This window comes from Bactrocera neohumeralis, chromosome 5 (assembly GCF_024586455.1).
Source record: "Bactrocera neohumeralis isolate Rockhampton chromosome 5, APGP_CSIRO_Bneo_wtdbg2-racon-allhic-juicebox.fasta_v2, whole genome shotgun sequence".
NCBI lineage: Eukaryota > Metazoa > Arthropoda > Insecta > Diptera > Tephritidae > Bactrocera > Bactrocera neohumeralis.
In genome coordinates, this window is record NC_065922.1 from 9937068 (window position 1) to 9960699 (window position 23632).

General features: G+C 35.1%; 3 protein-coding genes across 5 annotated transcripts; 2 read left to right on the plus strand and 1 right to left on the minus strand.

Annotated features, from left to right (window-relative positions):
- Positions 1-9775: 9775 nt before the first annotated feature.
- On the minus strand, positions 9776-17947 carry LOC126759052 (non-canonical poly(A) RNA polymerase protein Trf4-1). 3 transcript variants are annotated; one of them, XM_050473628.1, is made up of 6 exons: positions 17225-17947; positions 14824-15847; positions 13998-14678; positions 13610-13917; positions 12223-13099; positions 9776-11723 (listed from the first exon to the last, which is right to left on the minus strand). In XM_050473628.1, the coding sequence occupies exons 2-6, from the start codon at positions 15581-15583 to the stop codon at positions 11641-11643; spliced, it is 2709 nt and encodes a 902-aa protein (XP_050329585.1). In that variant the 5' UTR covers positions 15584-15847; positions 17225-17947; the 3' UTR covers positions 9776-11640. The 3 variants fall into 3 exon arrangements, with proteins under 3 accessions (XP_050329585.1, XP_050329586.1, XP_050329587.1); XM_050473629.1 differs by lacking the exon at positions 17225-17947 and adding an exon at positions 16630-16731; XM_050473630.1 differs by lacking the exon at positions 17225-17947 and adding an exon at positions 16165-16183.
- An 858-nt stretch (positions 17948-18805) lies between these two features.
- LOC126759059 (serine-rich adhesin for platelets) lies at positions 18806-21584 on the plus strand. The gene is made up of 2 exons (XM_050473641.1): positions 18806-18914; positions 18972-21584. Exons 1-2 carry the CDS (start codon positions 18892-18894, stop codon positions 21151-21153), a joined length of 2205 nt encoding a protein of 734 aa, XP_050329598.1. The 5' UTR covers positions 18806-18891; the 3' UTR covers positions 21154-21584.
- A 253-nt stretch (positions 21585-21837) lies between these two features.
- On the plus strand, positions 21838-23105 carry LOC126759096 (dysbindin protein homolog). Its single transcript, XM_050473704.1, has 3 exons — positions 21838-22510; positions 22575-22736; positions 22794-23105. The coding sequence occupies exons 1-3, from the start codon at positions 21934-21936 to the stop codon at positions 22892-22894; spliced, it is 840 nt and encodes a 279-aa protein (XP_050329661.1). The 5' UTR covers positions 21838-21933; the 3' UTR covers positions 22895-23105.
- The last annotated feature ends 527 nt before the right edge of the window (positions 23106-23632 follow it).

Here is a 23632-nt window from a genome sequence, read left to right on the forward strand (position 1 = left end):
TCTGGCAATTTGAGGATCTCAACCCAAAAGAACTGCGCTAGCTTGGATGTGAAGAATTTTTAATACCTGCTTTGATGTGAGCCATATTCCAATTCTGCAGCGACCTTAAGAAATAGTAGTCAGAAGGGACAAGGTCTGGGCTATAAGATGGGTGAGGCAAAACTTCCAGCCACTGTTCTCTTAATACATTTTAACTGGTCTTTTAAAATAAGACCATGCGTTGATTTTGTATTCATACCTTGTGACTAGTCCCAAATTTCCGGCAATTGCTTGCTTTAATTTGGCGCGTTGTTGTCGGTAGCTTCCGTCTTTAATGAACCAGCGTTTGCCAAAATTCAATGAAAACGCCGTTTATTGCTAATGAAAATATGTATATGAGCTAGGAATATGAATGCCGAAACTCCTGAATAATGGTCACTTGATTCCATTGCACTCAGTAGAGAGCGTGAAATTCTCGGGTTGGCAAAGCCGAACAGGGATCACACCGTCTATCTGGCCTCAAGCACAACTCTTCAATTTGTTAGAATTACAGGACTGGACGAGACACAATTGATCTTAAGGGAGAGAGTCTTCTACGAGCCCACATCATTTCTCATTCTAATCGTATATAACATTTTTCGATCAAGCTTATTTGTATTTTGCAAAGATCCGAAGCCTCATGAATTTCGAAACAATTTTTATTATTTTTCTAGCAGTCAGGTATTTTCAGCGAAATTCGTCGATATACTTAGCTTCGAATGTAACGAATGTATAATCATGTTGTGGCTATTGTTGTTGTAACGGTTACCTAGTTTCCGTTAGGATGGTAAGGATTAGATAAGTTGCCAATAAGGAGTCATATCTGTAGGTTTAGCAGGGCATGCAAAGAGACGGTTAATGTCATGCGGGGACTTGTTGCAAGCTGGACATGTGTTTGATATGTCAGAGTCGATTCTGGATAAGTAGTAGTTTAATCTGTTACAGTACCCAGAACGAAGCTGTGCAAAGGTCACTCTCGATTTTCGCGGCAACTCGAGCTTGTCGTCTGCAGTGGGTGGTGGTTTTACTACAAGTACGCCATTCACAGAAAGGGTGTCGGTGAAGTGTTAATTTCTGTATAGTGAATAGTGGTCGGTGAACGTCTGAAGTTTATTGCATCCCAAGTCTGGTCGGCGTATTATTATATGTCGTCTACGTAGCTGAGGAGGGGCCTCTTGATGCGGTTCCGCTACAAGCAGGCGATGGCAGGGATGATTTCTGCGAACGCACCCTGGCAGAAACTGCTTGGAGAGAAGATCATTATGCTCTTTAACTGGGAGCATAAGGCCTCCACTGTGCAGTTGTTTGATGGGAGATATCAAGAGGTATCCCGTTGTAGATCGGTGTGCAGTGTTCTGACATGTCTATAGCTTACTCGTCTGCATTTCACTGCATCCAGGCGACCATATTGGTGCGGCGTAGTTAAGGACCGGCCGACCGATTGCGTTGTATGTTGCCAACAACGCTTCTTTGTCTTTTCGCCATGTATTGCCGGCTAGCGACTTGAGGATTTTATTGCGTCTCTGTACTTTGGCAACAATCGCGTTCGTGTGATAAGTGAAGGAGCACAGGCTGTCAAATGTCACACCTAATATCTTAGGGTTATTGACAGTCGGAATTTTAACGCCATCGACTACAATATTAAGGTCAATTCTATACTCATTCGTCCTGTTAGTGAATATGGTCGCTGTGGATTTAGTGGGGGAGAGCTTTAGGTTCCGTGCAGCGGGGAATCGAGAAAGGTCGGAGATATAGCCGTTTACGTTTGAGCACATGCCATCGATTCCATTGCCCGACGTCATTATCATACAATCATTAGCGTGCGAGGTGATAGAAATTCCCTCTGGTGGTTGCGGAAGTTTCGAGATATGGAAGTTAAACAGAACACCACCTTGCGGAACCCCCTTGTTTAATTCTTCTTTTAGCATGGAAACAGTACGGATGATTGTCGACCGCTCAGGTAGTTCATGGTCTACTTCTTCAGTCCTGCACAGAGCGTAGATTTTTCGATATCCTCAAGTAGCGTTGGGTGATTGATTATGTCAAAGGCTTTTGACAAGTCCAACGATACGAGGATCGTCCACTCTTCTTCTTAATTGGCGTAGACACCGCTTACGCGATTATAGCCGAGTTAACAACAGCGCGCCAGTCGTTTCTTATTTTCGCTACGTGGCGCCAATTGGATATTCCAAGCGAAGCCAGGTCCTTCTCCACTTGGTCCTTCCAACGGAGGGGAGGTCTTCCTCTTCCTCTGCTTCCCCCGGCGGGTACTGCGTCGAATACTTTCAGAGCTGGAGTGTTTTCATCCATTCGGACAACATGACCTAACCAGCGTAGCCGCTGTCTTTTAATTCGCTGAACTACTATGTCAATGTCGTCGTATATCTCGTACAGCTCATCGTTCCATCGAATGCGATATTCGCCGTGGCCAATGCGCAAAGGACCATAAATCTTTCGCAGAATTTTTCTCTCGAAAACTCGTAACGTCGACTCGTCGGTTGCTGTCATCGCCCAAGCCTCTGCACCATATAGCAGGACGGGAATTATGAGCGACTTATAGAGTTTTGCTTTTGTTCGTCGAGAGAGGATCGTCCACTCGCAGAGTGGTTTTTGGTTGAGGCCATGAACTATCTGGGCGTTTATGACGCTAAGTGCTGTGGTGGTGCTGTGCTCTTTTCGGAAGCCATGCTGGTGGTTTGCTAGACTCAGGTGGTGCGTGAAGGTCGGGAGTTGCAGTGTCTTCACTACTGGGGCGAGGAGAGTTATCGGAAGATAGGACTACCCTTTGTTGGCGGGTTCTTAAAATCATCGACGGTTCAGGTAAATACTGCAAAGTTGTTACAGTAGAAGCCCGCTAATCCGGATCAATTAAAACCGGCCCCTATCCGGAATATAAGGAAATCCGGATTACCAAAGACATATCAGAACTATGTATTATGAAAAAATATTTATAAATTTCTGTTTGTTTATTATAACAAATAATACACATGCTCCAAAAAAACAAAGAAAACTTAAACCAATACAGCATAAAAGCGAATGTAGTGAATAATAAACATGTGATCCGGATTAGAGAATACGGATAGAGAATGTCGGTCCGGATTACAAGGGACATAATAGAAATTTTGAGTTTTTTAACCCTGTCCGGATTACAGTGGAGTCCGGATTAGGCCATGTCCTGATTAGCGGGCCTCTACTGTATAATTATTATTATTGATGCCGCCGTCCTGTACCTCCGAAGTCAAATTTGTCGGTGACAACTGGACAAAACCATTTATTAGACAATAAAAAGATGAAAAATGAAAGAGAGCTTTTAGTTTTTACGTATACCTAAAATAATTAGGCGATTTTTCAAAACTTTTATTGTTTTTTTTTTTGTTACGCTTTACTTGGTAGTTTTCTTCTTTGAATATTTTCTAGCGTATTTTCATTCATATTAATTTTACATTTTTATACAATGTTTTTTTTGTGTTTCTTTTTAAGTTACGTTAAATAAAAATTTTAAATTACACGAACTAATATTTATATTAATATGTAATGCTTTTTATATGTATATGTATGTATATATATATATATTTTTATAATTATATATAAGTAAAATTACAAATTTCACATATTCTTCAACGATCTTTTTTGTTTGTTTTTGTTTTTGTATTCATCTGCAAATATCATACTTCGACTTTCGCACTATTTAACTAGACTATATATACATATGTATATATATACGTATATAATATATGTAAATGTTCGCTTGTAGACTTGTATAGTTTTGTATGTGTATGTGTGTGTGTGTTTGTGGGAGTTTTGTGTGTGAAAGAATTCAAATGTTTTAAAGAGGATTTGGCGCACATTTGTATTTCAAAAGAAAACTATCTCCATTTGTGGAAATATATTTTTATTAATAATTAATTAGTTTTATATGTTGGCTATCCTCTAATTGCATCACACATACATACACATCATCATTATTGCTAATCGAGAGCGAGAAAAAAATATTTACTCTTTTACATCTAAAATTTCTATTTGATGTTTGTATACTTTGTTGTAGCAGGTTTGCTTTTGTTTTTGTTGTTTTTTTGTTTACTTTGTATGTACATAGTTGCTAAGTAACATTAGTTGCGAATTAATTTACTTTACTTAAATGTAGGTAATTATCATCATGCATGTAAAGGTGTGTGTGTGTTTGAGTGTGTGTGTGTGGGTGGCCTAAACGTTCGCGGTTTTCATTTAATTTAAATTCCCCTTTTTTATGTTTGTTATTGTTTTTGCTTTCGAATGCACAATGTCTTGTCTGTCTGTACACACACACTTGACGAATGAGATGCTACGTTACGTTGCGTTAAGTTCGAGCTAAGACAGCACAGTTGCTTTGATATTACATAATTCAGCTAATTTGCATTGTTGTCGTTTCCCTAAATTTGTATTTGACTGGTGAGAATTATGCCATGTCCAACGAGCTAACGGTGCATACTACTATTTACTAAGCCGCGCTTGTGTTTTTTTGTATTAAAAATTATTATTTTTTTAATTCATTATTAAATCCGTATTTTGTATGATTTTATAGGAAATGCTTTCGATATACATTTTTGCTTTGATTTTCAATTATTTGGTTTTTTTCATAATTTTTGTTGTATACTTTTGAAAAATATTTAAAATTTATGTATAAAAATTTACTGCACTAAAAGTATATTTTTATTACAAAATCTTTTGATTTTTTGTAAAAAAAAAATATGTTTTGTCAAGAACTACAAATTTAATTTTTAGTGCTTACAATAAATTGTTATATAATGCAGCGTTTACACATTAAGTGGCACTGATTGCGTGTTTGGTGGCTGTATACGCACAAAAAACAACTGAAGTTACGATTTGACAGAAAAAATTGCGGATTTCGTTTTTTAATCTATGAAAAAAAAAATATTATTGAAAAATAAATTTTGAAAAAATAAATCTAAAAAAATGTTGAAAAATATTTTTTTTTTTGAAATTTTTTTTTTTTTTTTTGAAATAAAATAAAATAATTTTTGGAAAAAAAATATTTTTAATATTTTCTAAACAAAACAAACTTTAGAAAAAAAATTTAAATGCGAAACCTCCTATTTTTTTTGAAAAAAAAAAACGAAAGAATGATTGTTTTTTTATTATTCTGCGAAATAAACTGTTTCATTTTTCCCTAAATTGTAAAAAATTTTAAATTTTCAAATAAAAAAGAAATTTATTTAAATTTTCGACGATTTTTTTTATTTTCAAAAGAAAAAAATATTTTTTATTTTTGATTTCAAATGAAAAAATGTATAATTATTTTAATTTAAACCAAATATTTTTTGGTTTATTTTCAGAAAAAATTGATTTACGAAAACAAAAAAAAATTATTAAAAAAAACCGAAGAAAAATGAAAAAATCATTTTTGAAAAAAAAATTAGAAAAATAATATCAGGTAAAAAAAAATTACTAGAAAAATAAAAAGAATCAATATTTGTTATGTTTTATTTCAAATGAAAAATGGTATACTTTTTTGTTTATTTTCAAACTAAAAAAAATAAAAATAATTTTTAATAAAACAAAATAATTCTAATATTTTTAAAAGTAGAGCATTATTAAATTGCTGAAAATTGTTGTTATTGTTTTAGTGCAATTGAAAAAACTAATAATAATTCAGTTCGAAATATTTTTTAAATTTTCAAAACAAAAAAATTTTTATTTATTTTCAAACTGAAAAAAAAAAATATTTAATAAACAAAATACTTTTAATATTTTTAAATTAAATTGTTTTTGTAATTTTTGAGTGTAAAATATTTTTTATTTTAAATAGAAAAAAAAAATAATTTTTTTTTGTTTTCAAACTAAAAAAAAATAATTTTTAATAAAACAAAATACTATTAATATTATTTTAAATTTTTGAAAATTTGTAGTATTTAGTGCAATTGAAAAATAATAATAATTCAGTTTGAATATTCAATCAGAAACTATTTAAAGCACAAAAAGCATATAAAATTTACCGTTAAAAAATATTTAAAATTTATCTAAAGTGGTGATAAAATGTATGCATAATTTTTATTTTTTTTTTTTTGAAGCTCGAAAATAATGACTGCAATTGCATTATTGTTTTTATTTTTGTTATTTAAATTTTTTTATTATTTAATTTTTTTATTATTTAATTGTTTTTTTTATTATATTTTTTTTATTTAAAAATTTTTTATTATTTAATTGTTTTTTCTTATTAACTTTTTTTATTATTTAAATTTTCTAAAAAAAACGAAACAGCAAATCACTGCAATGGACAAAATGGCGCATAATTCTCTTATGTCATTATATAATGTATGCAAATTCAAACTTGTAACGCCAGAATGGCATAAAACCGAGCGTTAAGTGCTAAGCGCGCAAAGCGTTATGTGCCACAGAGCGATAATTGCAAATGAGCGTTCAAAAAGTCGACAAACTTATATATACTTTCTATATATATAATACATACACACTAATCTTATACGCTTAAGGTTAGGTTAGTAAAAGTAAGTAAGAACGTCTACAGCGCGCACGCATGCATAGACCAACGAGAGATATTCTATGTAGAAATCGAAATATATAATATTTTACACAACTAATGTCTATTTAGGGAAACAAAAACGTATTAAAGTAACTAATTAAAACTAAAAAACGCATTATGTATGGACGCATACTAAATAAAGTAGACTTCAAAATTACTGCTAATAACAATTTAACCAAAACTGATGGCAGCGCCGGTGCTTTAGCTTACATAATGCATGCCACTAGAGAACAAAAAAATTGCATTAACTTTTTTTCTCACACACTTTGCGCCATTAAAATTCCAATTTTTCGCATTCAACATATTTTCAGCTTGTTTTTCTTCTTCATGTTCTTCTTTTAAACTTTTGACTAGCGACATCGCTTCGTGTATGTAATTTACGCTTAAATAAAATTATACGGAATTTCACAGCTTAACTTAGATACTAGTTAAATAAAATAGCGATATAATAATAATAATATACAGTGTGTGCAAAATGCACTAATCAAATTTGTGGGCGCAGTATACATAGAAATTGTAGGAATAATCAAAAAAAAAGTAGTTAATTACTTGGCTTTCATTAGATTGCACAGCGAAAAACCCATTTTAAGCGCCGTAAAATATTTTTCAAATCGAACAACGCAAGTCAAGTGATATTTTAACGACAAAACAGCGCACAGGGTTGCATTTCGTGTCGCCTACGCAACATTTTGCGAAGCCAAGCGCATTTGCTTACACAAAATCATTATTTCATTTTTAAACAACACACACATGCACTTCGGCGCACTTCGTTGCTGCACAACTAGTTCGTATTTCAATCGGCTGCGCTTCGGTAGCGAGTTAATTTTCAATTTCAAAAGTTCACACCACTAGTTAGTTGGGCTTGTTATGTAGTTGTTGTGACTTACATTTTAAATACTATCTTGTATATACACTTACACACATACATACTAAGCATATATTTAATTGTGTTGGTATGTGTTTTAGCTCTTACAAAGTCTTAAATGGTTATGATATTAGAACAAATAAGTCTATGAATTGGCGTAAAACTACATTTGCTGTTGTGGTTGTTGTTTTTGCATAAGTCTTTATAGCGTAAGAAAACTGTCGACAAACTACGCGCACACATTAGGGTGGCGCGTGCGTTTCGCAAATAATTTTTACACATTATTTCTTTTTCTGCTTGATTTTTTTTTGCGTTTTTGTTGTTATTTGCTATTTTATTGCTTTGTACCGTGCAGCACAAAGCGACACTTTCGCTAGGGTGACACCTTAAAAAATTAATTCCATTTATAATTAGAAAATGTAATTAGTTATGTAATAACGTAATAGTAATCATTAATTATAACAGCATTTTATATTAAATTGTTATTGTTGTTGTGGTTGTTTATATGCATATATATGTATAAATAGCGAATGCAGCGAAAGTGCTGCATGACATTAGGGTGCGCGGTAAACGAAAACTGCGACGGCGCGCTGCCGGCAGTGACAGGGCGTTAAGTGATAAGGGCGTTGACGGCATGACATTTCCGCGTATAGCGGTAAATTTCATTTATACATATATAAACATACGTTTGAACATAATTTTCGGTTTTGTTTAAAATGGAAATTTATATAGTTATAATATTAATAATAATAGTGATGATAGTAATAATATTACAAACAATTCTTGCACTTAATTAGCTAATGGCTTGCTTATGTTAAGTAAAAAATCTTTAATTGATTTATGTGTTGATTGTGAAACTTAGCTAGTAACGAAATGTGTAAAAATTAACGACCGTATCTAAGTAAGTAACTAAGTAGAGTTTTTGTTGTTGTTGTGTTTGTCGTTTCTAATTACGTTCGTTTGTGAGTGTTGTTACCCGCCCAAAAGTAAAAAACAAAAAATCATTTGTTGCTACGCCTGAAGCTCAACGCCCCCCAACGAAAAAGAAAACCGAAGCGAAAACAAAAGCTTTAACGAACGCACTTACAGTGCAAATAAACCCTAAAAGAAACTATTGAAACATTACATGGAATACTCGAAACTCAACTGGCTTACGAAAACTGGTTTTGTAAATATTTTTTTGCGCGAAGAAAGCTTGTGGGTATGGCCAACAGTTGCAGAAAGCTTGGAAGCGAAGGCAAGACCTTCATACATTATAAATAGAAAGGGGCGCGCATCTCGAATAGGATAATAAAAGAAAGACCGATATTATTATTATTTTTTAAATTTAAGCACTTTTTGTGTACAAATAAAATTAAAAAAATTAAAATTTAATTGAAAAAAATATTATTAAAACAATTATTTAAAAAAATATTAAAAAAAAAATTCTAAAAAAAACATATTAAAAACAAATTAATTAAAAAATAGTTTAAAAAACTTAATATTTGAAAATCTATTTAAAATTAAAACTTGAAAATTAATTAATAAAAAAAAAATATTTAAAAAAAATTATTAAAAAAATTGTTCAAAATTTTAACATTTGAAAATCTATTTAAAATTAAATACTTGAAAATTTAAAATGAAAAAAAATTTAATAATCGAAAATATGTTTCAAATAAAGAAATCTAACATTTCAAAACCTATTTAAAATAAAAAAATTAATACTTGAAAATTAGAATATTTGCGAATTTATTTAAATTTTAATACTTAAACCCAAAATTTTATTAAAAAATAACTATTCAAAACTAGACTATACAAAAATATTTTAATTAATTAATATTTAAATTTTTTAAATTATAATATTATTAAATATTTAAATTTTTTAAATTAAATAATAATTGCATTTTTTTTTTAATTAGATAGAATTCAATTTTTTTTTTTGCATTTTCACTTTGGTTTTTTTTTGCTTTTCTGATTTTCTAGGTAAATATTTGATAATTGAGATTCCTTTCTATTTATAATATTTGAAGCTGCATAATTTTTGCGCAAAAATTCATAAGTTAACACACTCGTTGCAACTTTCAAGTTAAGATTTTATATTTTTAATTTTTTTTATTTTTTAGTTATACAAATTAGAAATCGCTGTCCAAATATTTTTTTTTTGGAAATCGCGCCGAAACTCAAACTACGAGCACTTTTAAAAAAGAAAAAAAAAACTACGGAGAATTACAAAAAAAAATATTGACCATGCTCTACAAACTTCCTTACACCTCTTTTCTTATTTTTTCTCAGACCTTACCTAATTTCTTGCTATAGATCGCATTACATTTGCGCTTTTTAAGATTTTTTTTGCACAAAACAAATTTTCTGCGCAGTTTTCCATTTTCAAAATAATAAAGCAATAATTTATTTTAAAAAATGTATTAGTGCATGACAAAAACTATTCAATTCTTGGCCATAAAAATTGTATTAGTGCATGAAACTCTTCAATTCGTGGCTATTGCAAAGAACGCCGCTATTTCGCATTAAAAAAGTGATAATTTCAATTAAAAAACGCTTCCCACGCGATTTTACAACTGTATTGTCTACGACTTAAAATTTAAATTCTTGCTAAAGCTTGCCACACATACTACTAACCTACTCGTACATACGTATGTACATAATTGCTACTTTTCACTCGAATTATCTTTCTTTCTAAGCTCATCTAGCATACTGAAGAAAAGTTGAAGTTTGAGCATTCTTTACACTAAATTTCTTTACATTTCTATTTTCTTCCCGTGGGTGTGTGTGTGTGTGGTAACCATTACTTTTTGTTCGTTTAATATCACATGCAACTTTTTTTGTTGCTGCTAGATCTATACCGGCATTCTACCGGTTGCTGCTACTGCAATTCACATACACAAAGATTTTCGGGGGAAAATTTAACTTGCACACTAATTTCTGAAAGCATTTGATTGGCGTTGCATGTATGTATGTATTATTTAAAACTGCATTCGTTTTCCAATTGTATAGCAACGCAATTAAATACTAATAACGGTACAGGCTTTGCATTATTTAATATTATTACTATAATTTTTTTTTTTTTTTGATTTTTTGTAGCTACTTTCTCATTTTAATTTTTGTTCATAATCCATGTGTGCATTACTTTCTCCTAGCAAGCATATAGTATTCCTTTCCATACGCTGCTTCTGCAATTCTTGCCTCTTCTACTTAAAACTCTCTTATAAACATTTTCCTTTTCGATTTTTACCGCGTGTATTCTATGTGGTAAAAGTTTGACTTTTAAGGATTTGATCTCTCTCATGCCCACTCACGCCCTTTCCCTCGCTTTGTGTGTGTGTGTGTGTGTTTTTGTTGGTATTTCGCTTACAACTCCGTTAGCTTTTCTTAAAATCTACTTCAACTTTTCTACTCGGCTTAAGCACGCTGCGTCTCCTACATATTTTCTCTACATAGCTGCTGTGGACTCTGCGGCATTTTCGAAGCAACGTCCAACATGATCGTCCGTTCGTCCGGTCTTATTTATCGCTACTCCAAGATCCTTTGCATAGTGTAGCAACACTACAACCCCAGAACATATTACATAACAATATTATTCAATCAGTGGCGTCATCATCCATCAACGTTCGGAACTGTGTGTGTGTATGTGTGTATGTGCATGTTGTGTCGCACAACAAACATTATTTAAGGTTATGGTTGAATGATTTAGCATTTTTTGCTTACTTGTTAAATTATTACGTTAAAATAGGCACAGGTTATCAACTATTTCTACTAATATCAGCCCAGTAATTATAGATATAGAATAATGCAAGCACAAATCGTTTCTTGTTACCCCCCCGTCCCTTACACAACCGTACCTTTCAACCAAGCGCCGCTACAGTTATTATAATATTGCATGTCTACATACTATTGGCCAAATGCCCCACAGTGTATGTATGGCCCCGTTGTAGGACTACTTAAAACTACCTAAACTCGTACATACTAAATTTTTCTTAGTTACCTAATAGTGTGCTAGAGAATATGGTGTATGCGTTTTAATAAGTGGGTGTGTGAATGTGTGTGTGTGTATGTGTTATAAACTGAGCGCGCGCGCAAACTCTTCGTTGTGCTTTCGAAATGCTTCCCATGTCACTTGATCGTAGGCAGTCGTTTGGGAGATTTGGATGCTGCTTTTAATGGCTTCGGCAACTCCAACGGTAATTTGCACATAACCGATACAGTCTGCTTGCTGTTGATACGTCTATTTACTAGTGCTAGATCTACTGCTACCCGACTGGTGCTTCTTCGTCCTTCTGTCGTTACCATCGCGGTTGCGTTGTTGGCCTTTTTTATTTTGATCGAAATTAGAGAGAGTAAATAGAAGAAAATATTGCATTTTATACGTTAGCTTTGAGACAGAAAGTTACTGTACACAAAACAAAACAAACGAAACACAAAAGTATAAAAGTGCATTGGAAAAATTGAATCGCAATTTTTTTAAACTTTAATCACAATATTTCACGAACAACACGCACGTAAAAAACAATTTATTACATTTGCAACGGATAATATGGTAGAGGGCAAATCAAGGTCATTTATGATAAACCAAATTAAATTAACAAACAAAATATAACTTTATAGATTCGCTAACAACGGAAAACACGGACACCAAAACAAAGTGTAGGCACTTTCAATTCGTCAAAATTCTTGTCACAAAAACAACATTAAGTAAATATCTCAAATGCACCGAAAAAAATATTTCACAGCAAAAACACAAAAATTCCTAACCTTTAAATTGTATAACACATGACACAAAAACACTTTTAATTCCTTCAATACTCACCTAATCTAGTATTTGTTGACGCAGACGCTGACGCCGACCCCGAACTGTTCGTCGATGATGTCGAACCCACTGAAGACTCCGACGATATGGAAATTATCGATATGGTCGACGAAGCAGAGGTGAGTGTCGCACGTTGCATTGGATTTGTTGATGGGCGGGATGATGTTGTTGACGCGGGCGATGAAGTTCTGGCGTTGTAACGTTGTTGACGCATCGCCGGTTGTTGCACACGTTGTTGACGCACTTGCTGTTGTTGTTGCTGCTGTTGTGACGGACGTTGGGTGTAACGTGTACGATTATTATTGTTGTTGTTGCTGCTATTGTTGCCATTGTTATTGCTGTTGCCAACATAGCTGGAAGTAGCACTCGTACTTGTCGCATTCGTATACGACTCGGTAGAAGACGATTTGGATATTTGTTGTTGTTGATATTGCTGCTGCATTGGCGGTGGCACATAGAATTGACGGCGATTTGTAGGGCCGGAAAATCTTTGCTGCGCTTGCTGTTGCTGCTGCTGTGCGTGCAACTGCTGTTGCTGTTGTTGTTGTTGTGTTTGTTGTCGGGGCGGGGATAATTGCTTTTGTTGCTGCGGCGGTGAGGGTTGCTTTTGTTGCCGCGGCGGCGATTGCTGCTTTTGCGGAGGCGGACATTGTGTGTGCATTTGTTGTTGTTGCTGCTGTTGCTGTTGCTGCTGCTGAAGTACAAACTGTTGCTGTTGCTGGGTCGGCAGTTGCGTTAGCTGCGGCTGTGCTTGCAATTGGGAGGAGGCTGACGATTGTTGCTGTTGTTGTTGTTGGGACAGCTGCTGCATATGTATACTCGCTTGTAGTTGTTGTTGATGTTGCTGCTGCTGCTGATGTTGTATCTGCTGCGTAATCTGTGCATATTGTGGTTGTTGATGATGTTGTTGTGGACTAAGTTGTTGCTGATTGATCTGGTGCAGCGGCAGTGGCAGCAGCGTTGTTGGCGGTGGCTTAATTAACAATTTTTGACGAACAGTTATTTGACTACTAGCGCCACCACCATTACCACCAATACTATGTGGACTAGCAACAGCAGCGATATGGCCGCTCACATTTACACCACCAGCACCACCAACACTGCCACTGTCTTGAACGTTGGTACTGGTGTTGATTAGAGAGTTGACAGCGATGTTTGTGGTTACACTGGCGACAGTGTGATTGCTAACCAATGACGCTTGTTGATACGGCTGCTGTTGCTCTTGGATTTCTTGCTGCTGCTGTTGTTGTTGTAACTGCTGCTGCTGCACCAGACCAGCAACTATTCATCATGTATCCATACGAGACATTGTATGAATATTCGCGGAAGAGGTCATGGCGGTTGGCGCCGCAGACGTTGCCGGCGCTATAATAAGTGGATTGCTTACCGGTGGAGATGACGTTGAGTCTACATCACATTCTTTGCTATCTTCCGAGTCCTCGCCAGAGGAGACACTACTCCGTCTTAACCGTTGCGCCATCACGGCCTGTTGTTGATGGTACAATTGCTGCTGCGCCAGTGGATGCATGTGCTGATGCTGCAGTGGTGGTGTCAGAACGCCAGGCGGTAGCATCGACGGAATGAACTTAACGGCACTGCCACTGTTGGGCGTATGGGGGATCACAAGATGCTCAAAATGTTCACGTATCCACTCACGATAATCGATAACATCATCGGTAACACGTATTATACGCCCTGCATGAGAAAAATGTAAAAATTATTGAAACAAGTAAATAGCGACTTCACGTAGTTGCCGTTAGTACAATGGAAGTTACCTAGTATGGTGCGTTCAGCGCAATTACTACCGAATTCGTTGAGTGGACTCACAGCATTGGCCAACAGCATGTACGCATACTCGAAGGCTTGTTTCACCTGCAATGCACCATAAGAACTGCGGCCGATATCGTTGCCTGGCGTTAGCGGATCCTCAATGCACAACAACGACGGGCGATGGCCGTCGATCATTTCGCGCTGCAGATCCTCCTTAGGTATATAGCGGCCGCCATTTTTGATCGATATACCGATCTTCATGTAATTGAACTTACGTCCGTAAAGTTCGAAAAATTCCAGCAACAGCACACCCAAGTTTGCTTTGTCATGATCGATTTGTAGCGGGTGTAATTGTAGGAAGCTAATACACATCAATATCAGCGAATAGGAGGAAATGCCACCGGTAAAAACTTCATTGAGATCACGTTGAAGCAGAAATTGCTTCAGTACAAGCACCAGTTTCGCTAACAGTGGAAATTCCTGTTTGTATTTCTTAATTAATTCGGCCGATTGCACACCGGACTGCATATTAAATGAAATATCGACTTTCACTTGTGTTTCGCGGTCTGTGAGCTTGATGATGGGTACCGAGGCTTTGTCGAGTACACGCACCGAATGTGGCTCAGCAATGCCGCGGGCAATCAGTTCTGTTTCGAGCGTGCGCAATGGCGCTTTTTCCCATAACCCTGTACGCGGGAAGAAATATGCATATGTACTTACTGATATTTACATTTCTTAAATTATAAATATTAGTATATTTTAGTAATAACAATAAAAAATTGGCTTCTTTGTAAGTGAATTAAAGTTTTCTTAACGTTTTGCTACACTCACCTAAAACAACCAAATCAATATCCGATGTGGGCAGAAACAGACCCGTCCGGAAGGAACCGAATATCTCTACAATTGCTTTTGGCCATATTGAGTGCACCACCGCCTCGATGCGCTGTACGACTTCGTTGCGTATAGCATGTTCGGTGGGCGTAGGTAATACGTAATTGTAAAACTGTTCGATTTCCTGATGTAAACCGATAACTCCGCGTCCATACTCGAAGCCCGGCACACGCCAAGGACAGCCTTTGTACTTAATTACCAATTTACCCATATATTTGTTGACGTTGAATGTGCTCGCTTTATTGTCTACTATACGACCAATTTTCCTGCGCGATGGATTGTAATAGCTTGGACGATCATGTGACGGCATTTTCGTGCTATTATTATCCCCGCCTCCTACGACTGGTGTAGTGGCCGGTGTGATACAGTCGTTGTTACTCGTCGAGTCAATAGAATTGTTGCTGGATGTATTGCCACTATTTGTGCCGCTACTACCGTTGTTGTTATTATTATTATATATGGAATTGCGCAGGCCGCCGTTGCCAACTTGCTGTAGCAGCAATTGTAATGAATCACGATCGCGTGCACTTAACGTGCCGTTCAATTTGCCGTTGCCAACGCTTTGCAGTTGTTGTAATTGTTGGCTCTGTTGTTCCAACAATTGGCTCATATCATGCGCATTGGTCTCCCAAATTTTACACCATGTGCGTAATGCTGGACCCTCCTGTTCCTCTTGAAACCAGCCGACAAAAGGATCCATTCAAAACAGTCTTCTTCTCACGGAACGGGAATTGTATGCGCAATCCGCTTGGAGTTTCGCGTCGTCCGTTACGAAGCGTTGCGCTAAATAATTAACTATTGTCTTTTATATAGATCAAATTGCACCATCGACGAACATAAACGAAACGAATAAGAAGTTTTCTTGCAAACTCGTTTGGCAGTGTGGTAATTACACTGAAAATGCCAGCATTTGCATTGGCAGAGTTGAAATCAACGTACTTAAGACCGCTTTATAAGATGCTAGCTGCAAAATATGATAATTAAGTAAATAAATATAAAACGGTTAGATAAGATTATAAATTTAATTCACATAACTAAATGCGGACAATTTTAAATAGATGTACGGCTTGTAAGTTTTAAACTGAGAACCAAACATACTTAAATACTTTCATTTTCTATTTGCGATTTTGACCCACACCTAATATATATGAAATTTTACATATTTGCTGAGAAATTAAAAAGTAAATGAATGCAGAAGTGTAAATCAATTAACACATCAAGACGAAAATGCGTTACTAAGTAATAAAAATTGTTTAAGCTCAGACACCATGATCAACTCACGAGACTTCACAACTATAACGAGGTTGATGCTAGCGGGTGGAGATGCGTTCGTATGGTGTATGTAAACCTAAAAAAACACTAAAATTTATATTTATTGGAAAATTCAAAATCTTTACATGAAATTGGGAAATTTTAATTCATAAAATTGTAACCAAAATTACATGAACTAAGAAGAAGTGTGCACCAATGTTTCTAAGTTAAAGTTATCAGTATACGATTATAATAACTGGCATATACTAATCGCAAGACAAATAAGTGATGACAAACAAGTGGTGGCCGTATAGTGATCATAACCTCAAAAAATTATTGTGCGGTTTAACGGGCTGCGTTCTTTTTTGCTTTCGAAATGAGCACATATATGTAAGATATCTAACTGTCCACTAGATTTCATAACATTACATGATAACTTTTTAGAAAAGACATTTTCTAAAATATTTATTATTCTCCACCAACTTTGATACACACATAATTTGTAGGGGATGAAAGCCTGCTTGTCTATTTTCATGCCGTTTATAAAAAACGTATAACGTCCTTGTAATTGGACACCATATATTAGCTGCTTTATATGACTGCCTATTACCGCTAATACAGTTAACGTATTTCCAATTGCACACAACAATTACTTTGAAAATATTAATACGTATGAAAACTTCTCCTATGATTTAATAAATTATCTTCTCACCCACTTTTAGCACTTTTTCTTTACATTCTCTTACGTAGAAAATTAAATGAAAAAAAATCAGCGAATATCATAGGAAAGAGAACTGATAAAACGCAATGACAATTAAACGCAACATGGCGACACCTAGCATCCACAGCACCGGACAGCAACGACCGATGTCGTGCGTCGTCAGATCGAGGACTTAAAATAAGACTTTATATGGCAAATAAGCAGTCAAATTCACTTGTCTACTAATTCACCCATATAACCGCATCGTTTTGTGATTTACACTCTCTTCTTAACGCAAATATATATATATATATATATTTGTACATATTTTAAATGTGATTTGATTTTGTAAACTAATTGAAATCAATTTTTTTGTTTTATACCACTCACATTTTTCTTTTGTAGACTTTCATCGGCAATACAATTGTAAATATCAAAGAGTTAATATTAATCGTAAACTTTGTCTTTATAATTGCACACAAAGTATTTATTGGTTTTTTTTTTAACTTTACTTAATTCAGCGCTAATAGCGATAATTTAGAAAATATTTCACTCGTTGCGACTGAATTCGCGCCCGTAAATACGCACCGCCTATAATGAACGTATTGCTAGCAAAATGTCTGTGTGTGTATATGTTCGTAGTTATTGGAACGCCGAGTGGAACGTGAAGTGAGCGGGAGTGTTGAGTTTATCTGATTTGAGGTGAAGTTGCTTTTTTATTACTGTAAATTGCCAGCGGAGCGCCCTTTTCCAACTTTTTTCCTCTTCTCGTTCTTCTCCACAGCGATTGCCACTCACAATCAGATATCTCGAAGGCGTTCGAGAATTTTTCGGCTTTCTCACTTCGCACTTATTTTACACACTTTTTCTTTATAAAACAATATATAGCCATTATTTCACTTCACTTTTATAATGAACAAAACGAATTTTTAGCACTATTGCACTAGATTATTCGCCGTGAAAAAATCCGCAAGAACGAGTACGAGTCGACAAATTTTCAACCACGCTTCGAATGATTTTTTCCGTAGTTCTACAGTCCACAAAGCGGATTGAAAAGTACCAGTGATGCCAGCTCAAATATATTGAAAAATCAGTGAGAATTTAATTCCAAATTTAAACAAAGTCACTAAAGTTTAATACACATACTCACAAATGAAATCAACAAGTAGAGCTTCTTATAAGACCTGCACGAAAACTGTGCAAATTGTATTTTTACACTTTGAAATAATCAAATTGCGTGAAATTTTGTTCAAAGTGGAACCTAATTGGAGTACATTCAAGCGGCAGATGTCGCTTAGGTCAGTTAAATATCTCTTCTCAAAATTTTCTTACTTGACGTTCACACTGACGCAAAAAACTACCAATTATGGCTACCTCAGATATTACTTTTGCTTCGCTTTGCGTCGGACATATGTATGTTTTAACAGAAAATTTCGATGCACGCGTTTGTATGAGTACGTTGTCATTAAACATTCTAACGTTTTGCTAAGCAATTCTCATCATTTTTATGAGAGAGAATTGCCGAAATCAAAGCGTTTATTATGTCATACCCTTGGCTTTCTTTGATTCGTTGTTAAAGTATAAATTGTAACTCGAAGCGAATAAAAAGAAGTTTAATGTGAACGTTATAATCATTTACATTTCGAAAAATGATCTGAATTAGTTGCCTTATTACTAAAATTAAAACAAATCTTGATTGCTTATGATTATGTTATTATAGAAAATAATGTGTAATAATTATGTAATAATAATACCAAACCAATTTTAATTGCAAACAAATGTAAATAATTAAATTAAATAATAATTTATTATAAATTAATAAGAAATTTAGTATGTACTATTTATAAAAAAGTTTTAGTTTTGGCGTTGTGGTGTACGTCGAAGTTACTCAATTGCAGAACTTAATTTGACAGTTGCGTTTATTTGCAAATCCGATTATTCGTAAAGTCTGGCTACATTCGGATTCTCAGCTGGTTTTGTTATTATTCTTTCGAATTTGTAGCAACTTTTACTTTTGTACTATTTAGCGCATCAGGTTTAGAAATAAAGGATTTGTCATGGATGATGCGGAACTTACAAGGTAATACCGAGTATAATATTTGCAAGAAAATATATGTAAAATTTTCGATATATTCAGGTTAGCGATAGCTGAAATAGTGCGCGAAATGGGTGAAATAAAAGAGCCCGCTGTACAGGAGCGTAAGATAAATCCGATAGCAAAGCCAAACAAGCGATTCCTTGGACGTACGCTGAATTCAGTGTTGTCACATAACAAACGTAAAAATGACAGAACTCAGGAGAATTGCAGAAGAAAGTTAAAAGAACTCGATGAGAGGCGAGAAAAAATTAACAGATTGAATTCTAGAAGTCGATCTGGCAGTTGGGAGCTTGTATTGAGTAGCTCCTCAGACGAACACGATTCCAAGGAAGTAAGGAAACGAAAACAACACGAGAGGAGACTTAGAAACAATAAGCACAAAAAAGTTAAAAAGAGGAAACATAAAAGTAAGAAAAAAAGACGAGCCAGAAGCAGCAGTAGTAGCAGCAGTGAAGAGAGTAGTAGCGAAAGCAGCTCTACTACAAGCAGCAGCAGCTGCCGAAGTAAGAAAAGTAAATTACGGAAGAAATCTAAATCTAAAAAGCGCAAGATTCTGCAACCAGAAATGAATACAAATGAATTTGTTACAGAAGAGGTCTACTATGAACCAGATATAAATGCTGCTATGGAATTTGGTGCTGCCATGGAACTTGATGCTGCCATAATGGCCAATAATTACCGGCATCATCAAATGCAACAAATGTTATATTATAACGCTTTGATGGCTGGTCATGAAACCACCGAAATCGAGGCCTTAAAAGAGGAATTGCATATAAGTGACACCGAAGTAACTGAAACCCAAAAAGAAAAGGCGTCTATTTGTAGTGCGGTGTCATCATTAAACCTTAATGAAAGTGATTCCGACGGTAGTGAATTGCTGCAGATTAGCTTATCATCCGCCACATCCAGTGGCAGTGAAACTAAAGGTGACAAAAGTATAAAAAACAAGAAAGTGAAAAGAAAAGATCCGGAGGAGCGAGTACCTAGTGATAGTTCGGATGCAGTTATATGGGAATTAGACTCGGATAGTTCAATTTGTAATAAAATGTCAGATATAAAAGGAGGCTCAGAAAAGCGAACAGAAAATGACGATTGTATTTGTATAATATCCGAATCTGAGACAAGCACAGATGATGACAGTGAGTCGGAAAGTTCAACTAACGAAGAAGATTCCGCAAGTGCAAATGTTACAAAAGCACCTAACAATGTTTGTCACGCTGAAGCGGAAACTGTTACACTACTTAGCTCGTCTGATAGTGAGGTCGAAATTATAAATATGAATGGCGATGATGAGTCTGCACAACAATTAACCGACTCAGTTATGGCAGTAACAACACCTCAGCCGACAGATTCAACGCTCGCATCAGTGCAACAAATGGATTTAGTGTTACCTGTAACTGAGACTAATTCAATTTCATTGCCAAAGGACAGTCTTTCAACAGTTATAGACGATTTGGTTGTTACAGTGCCTGATAAGACTTCAAACTTGTCAGTTGAAGTAGACTCATTGCTATCTGCTACTGAATGTTCATTTCCGCCAATAAAATTTGATGAAGCGGGACGTGAAATGCCAATATGTCCAGTACAAGAACAACAAGCTTCAATTAAGGAAACTGATAAACTCGAAGCCAATAACGGTACATCACTCACTTTTATAGCACCCGGAAGCGCTATTACTGAAGCACTAGGTGAAAGAAATTCAAGCGACGTGACAACTACTAGTACAGATGTTGAGACAGCGGTATTGAAATTGAAAATTGATTCACTGGGGGCCGGCGAGAGTAAATCACTAACATTAACAGCATCCAAACACCCTATTACCGACGCACAGTGTATATCTAATTCAAGTGACATGACAACTGCTGATACAGATGTTGGACCAATGGCATTGAAATTGAATATAGATTCACTGAAAGCTAGCAACAGTACACCACCCACATTTGTAGTACCTACATATCCAATTATGGAAGTACGGTGTGAAACGAATTCAAGTGGTATGTCTACTGAATGTACAAACGTTGAGGCATTAGAAGCTTTATCGGAAACTGAATTGAGCAATAAGGTTGTTAATGTGCTATTAAAGGAGTCAGTTGACGAAATATCAACAAATGCATCAGCCTCATCACCAACTGATCCGTCAGTAAGTCCAACGCCTACATTATCAGCGCTAATACCTCAAAGTACAATAGATAATACAGAAGTGGAGAGTAGTGGAAGTTAGTTTTAATTCAAAATCAGTCGGAAATGACTGAGTCCGAGTCAGTAGATGAGCAAATGTCTTCATAGTACTTTTAGGCTCCCCAGTTTTGAACAACATACATATGTAAAACAGAAAATAATCAATTTCCTTTTGTGTCTCAAATGATTTTTAACAAGTTTTCTTGTGAATTTGAACATATACATATCTATTAATTATCAGAACGGATCTGATTTTCATTTTATTATTATTTTTATTTTCAATAAAACGGTTGTTCAAGTTACTGCGAGTTTACGGTTAAGTGAAATGTCCGAGCAGCACAATGTCATTGTAGTTAATTGCTTCCTAGGTAGTAATTATTAAGTTTCATGTATGTATGTATTTGCATATATTAATATAATTATAGTACAATTATGTAAATATGAATTTAAAGAATATATTTCTATGAAAACACAGCTCTTCTAATAATTTATTTCATTTGGTTAGCTTAGGTTAGTAAGTCAGAAATGTTTATGAAACTTAACAAAGGGCTTATGCTTTGCCAATGGTACAGTACTCTCTATTTGTAATTATATATTTTTTTTCAATATTTCAATTAAAACTTCGAATTATTTATTATTATTATTAGAACTTTATACTTAATAAAAATTGGAACTCATTTTACATTAATTTCTGACGGTTGGCAACTCGACTGTGACTTGTTGACGTTGCTCTGTCAGCTGATTCTGTTTACCAATAATTTCACTTAATTTTATTACAAGTAATTTGTATTTGTAAGAATTGTGCCAAAATAACACCAACACAATGTTTGGTAGCCTACGCAAGAAACTGAATAGCGTTATCCAGGAGGGATTTATGATCACAGAAAACTTACAGCAACAGTATCGACAAAGCCAAACGTCCTCCGCCAGCAGTAATGCTACTACGCCCACTTTAGATGAAAGTATACACAGCAATCGCAGTTCCAGCTCTTTTGGTGGGCAACTGCCCGGAAGTGATCTGATATTGCCCGGAGATGTCAATATGGCGGCTGGTTGTAATTTACTTGCGAAATACGAAGATGCGTGGAAATTTATGCATGACGCGAATGAGAATAATGCGTCGAAAGCGGCGCAGGTTGCCAAACAAATTGAACGAATTGGACAAAGCACAAATGTGCTACATACCGATATGACTGATTTGGCAACTTGCTTAGCCGGCATACCTGCGTTGGTGGCGAAATTACACGAAAGCTTAGAAACATTACAAAATGTTAATAAATTAAGCGCGACGGTGGAAACAGAGTTAGATCGTTTGGAGGACTTATGTGAGGAGTGTGAATTGCAAGAGTTTATGCTAAATAAGCAGTGTGAATTATCACAATTTCAACAAAAGAAAATGGGTGCGCATACTTTAAATAAGTTGGTTTCTGCTGTTATACCCTTCTACAATTTATTTGCTTACAGTTGAATTAGAATCATATCGACAGAGTGTTGCTGCAAAGCATCAAGAAAAGATCAGACAACATGAACAAAACTTACGGCGCATACAACGCGAAAGGCAAGCAGTATTTGATGATGCATTCCGTGGCGATTTGGCTGAGTTCAAGTCGAAGGGTGCGCTAACCAGTAAGTATATTTCGATAGAGAGATAGACAATGAAAATATAAATTCTGCTTTTTAAAGAAATCCAAAAGGAAGAACCGTCACTGCCAGTTGCACTCGAGGAAGTTGTTTTGGAAGACACCACCACCAAAGATGCTCTCGAAGATTTTCTCAATGGATAACGTACCATATTGCTATGGACATAGTTATCGTGTACATACGTGCATATGCATAGAACAATTTCATTGAAATTAGTGCCTTACGTACATAGTTGAATATTTTGCTCAATTTATATGCGTATTATTATTATTATATGCAGTGTTGCATTTCACATTTACAAAACACTAATTATTGTAAGTTAAATAAAATTCTCGACAATTATTTATTATTGTATTGGAGGAATTTTCTTTTTTTTGTATGTATATACCGCAACAAAAAACTCCTTAAAACAACTGCAACCCTGTGCATATGAAACTTTCAATAATTCAGCTAAGTTTGAAGCCCGGGAAGAATTGTTCACGATTCCCCCTCTTTCTCCTCCTTTCCTCTTTACTCCTCAAAGCACTAAGGTCTTTATAGGTAAACCGGAATTGGGAGATTTTTGACAAATATTTTTTCCAGAAATTATTTTCTTGAGCAAACATTAAAAATTCAATTTATTGCGTGATAAATCATAAACAAAAACACGGAATATAAAAAAAATTCCAAAGGAGAAATTATGGTAGCTGTTTTAAATTTTTTTTCAAAATAAATATTATTAAAATGTACATAAATATTTGCCCTAAAAAACACAATACAAACAAGTTCACACCTGAAAGTCTACGCTTTCGTCAGTTTACTCGAAGATAATCGCACCAATGCCTCCGACAGCCTCCGAATCTAACCCTCATAGTCAAATATTAAACATACCTGGCTAAACA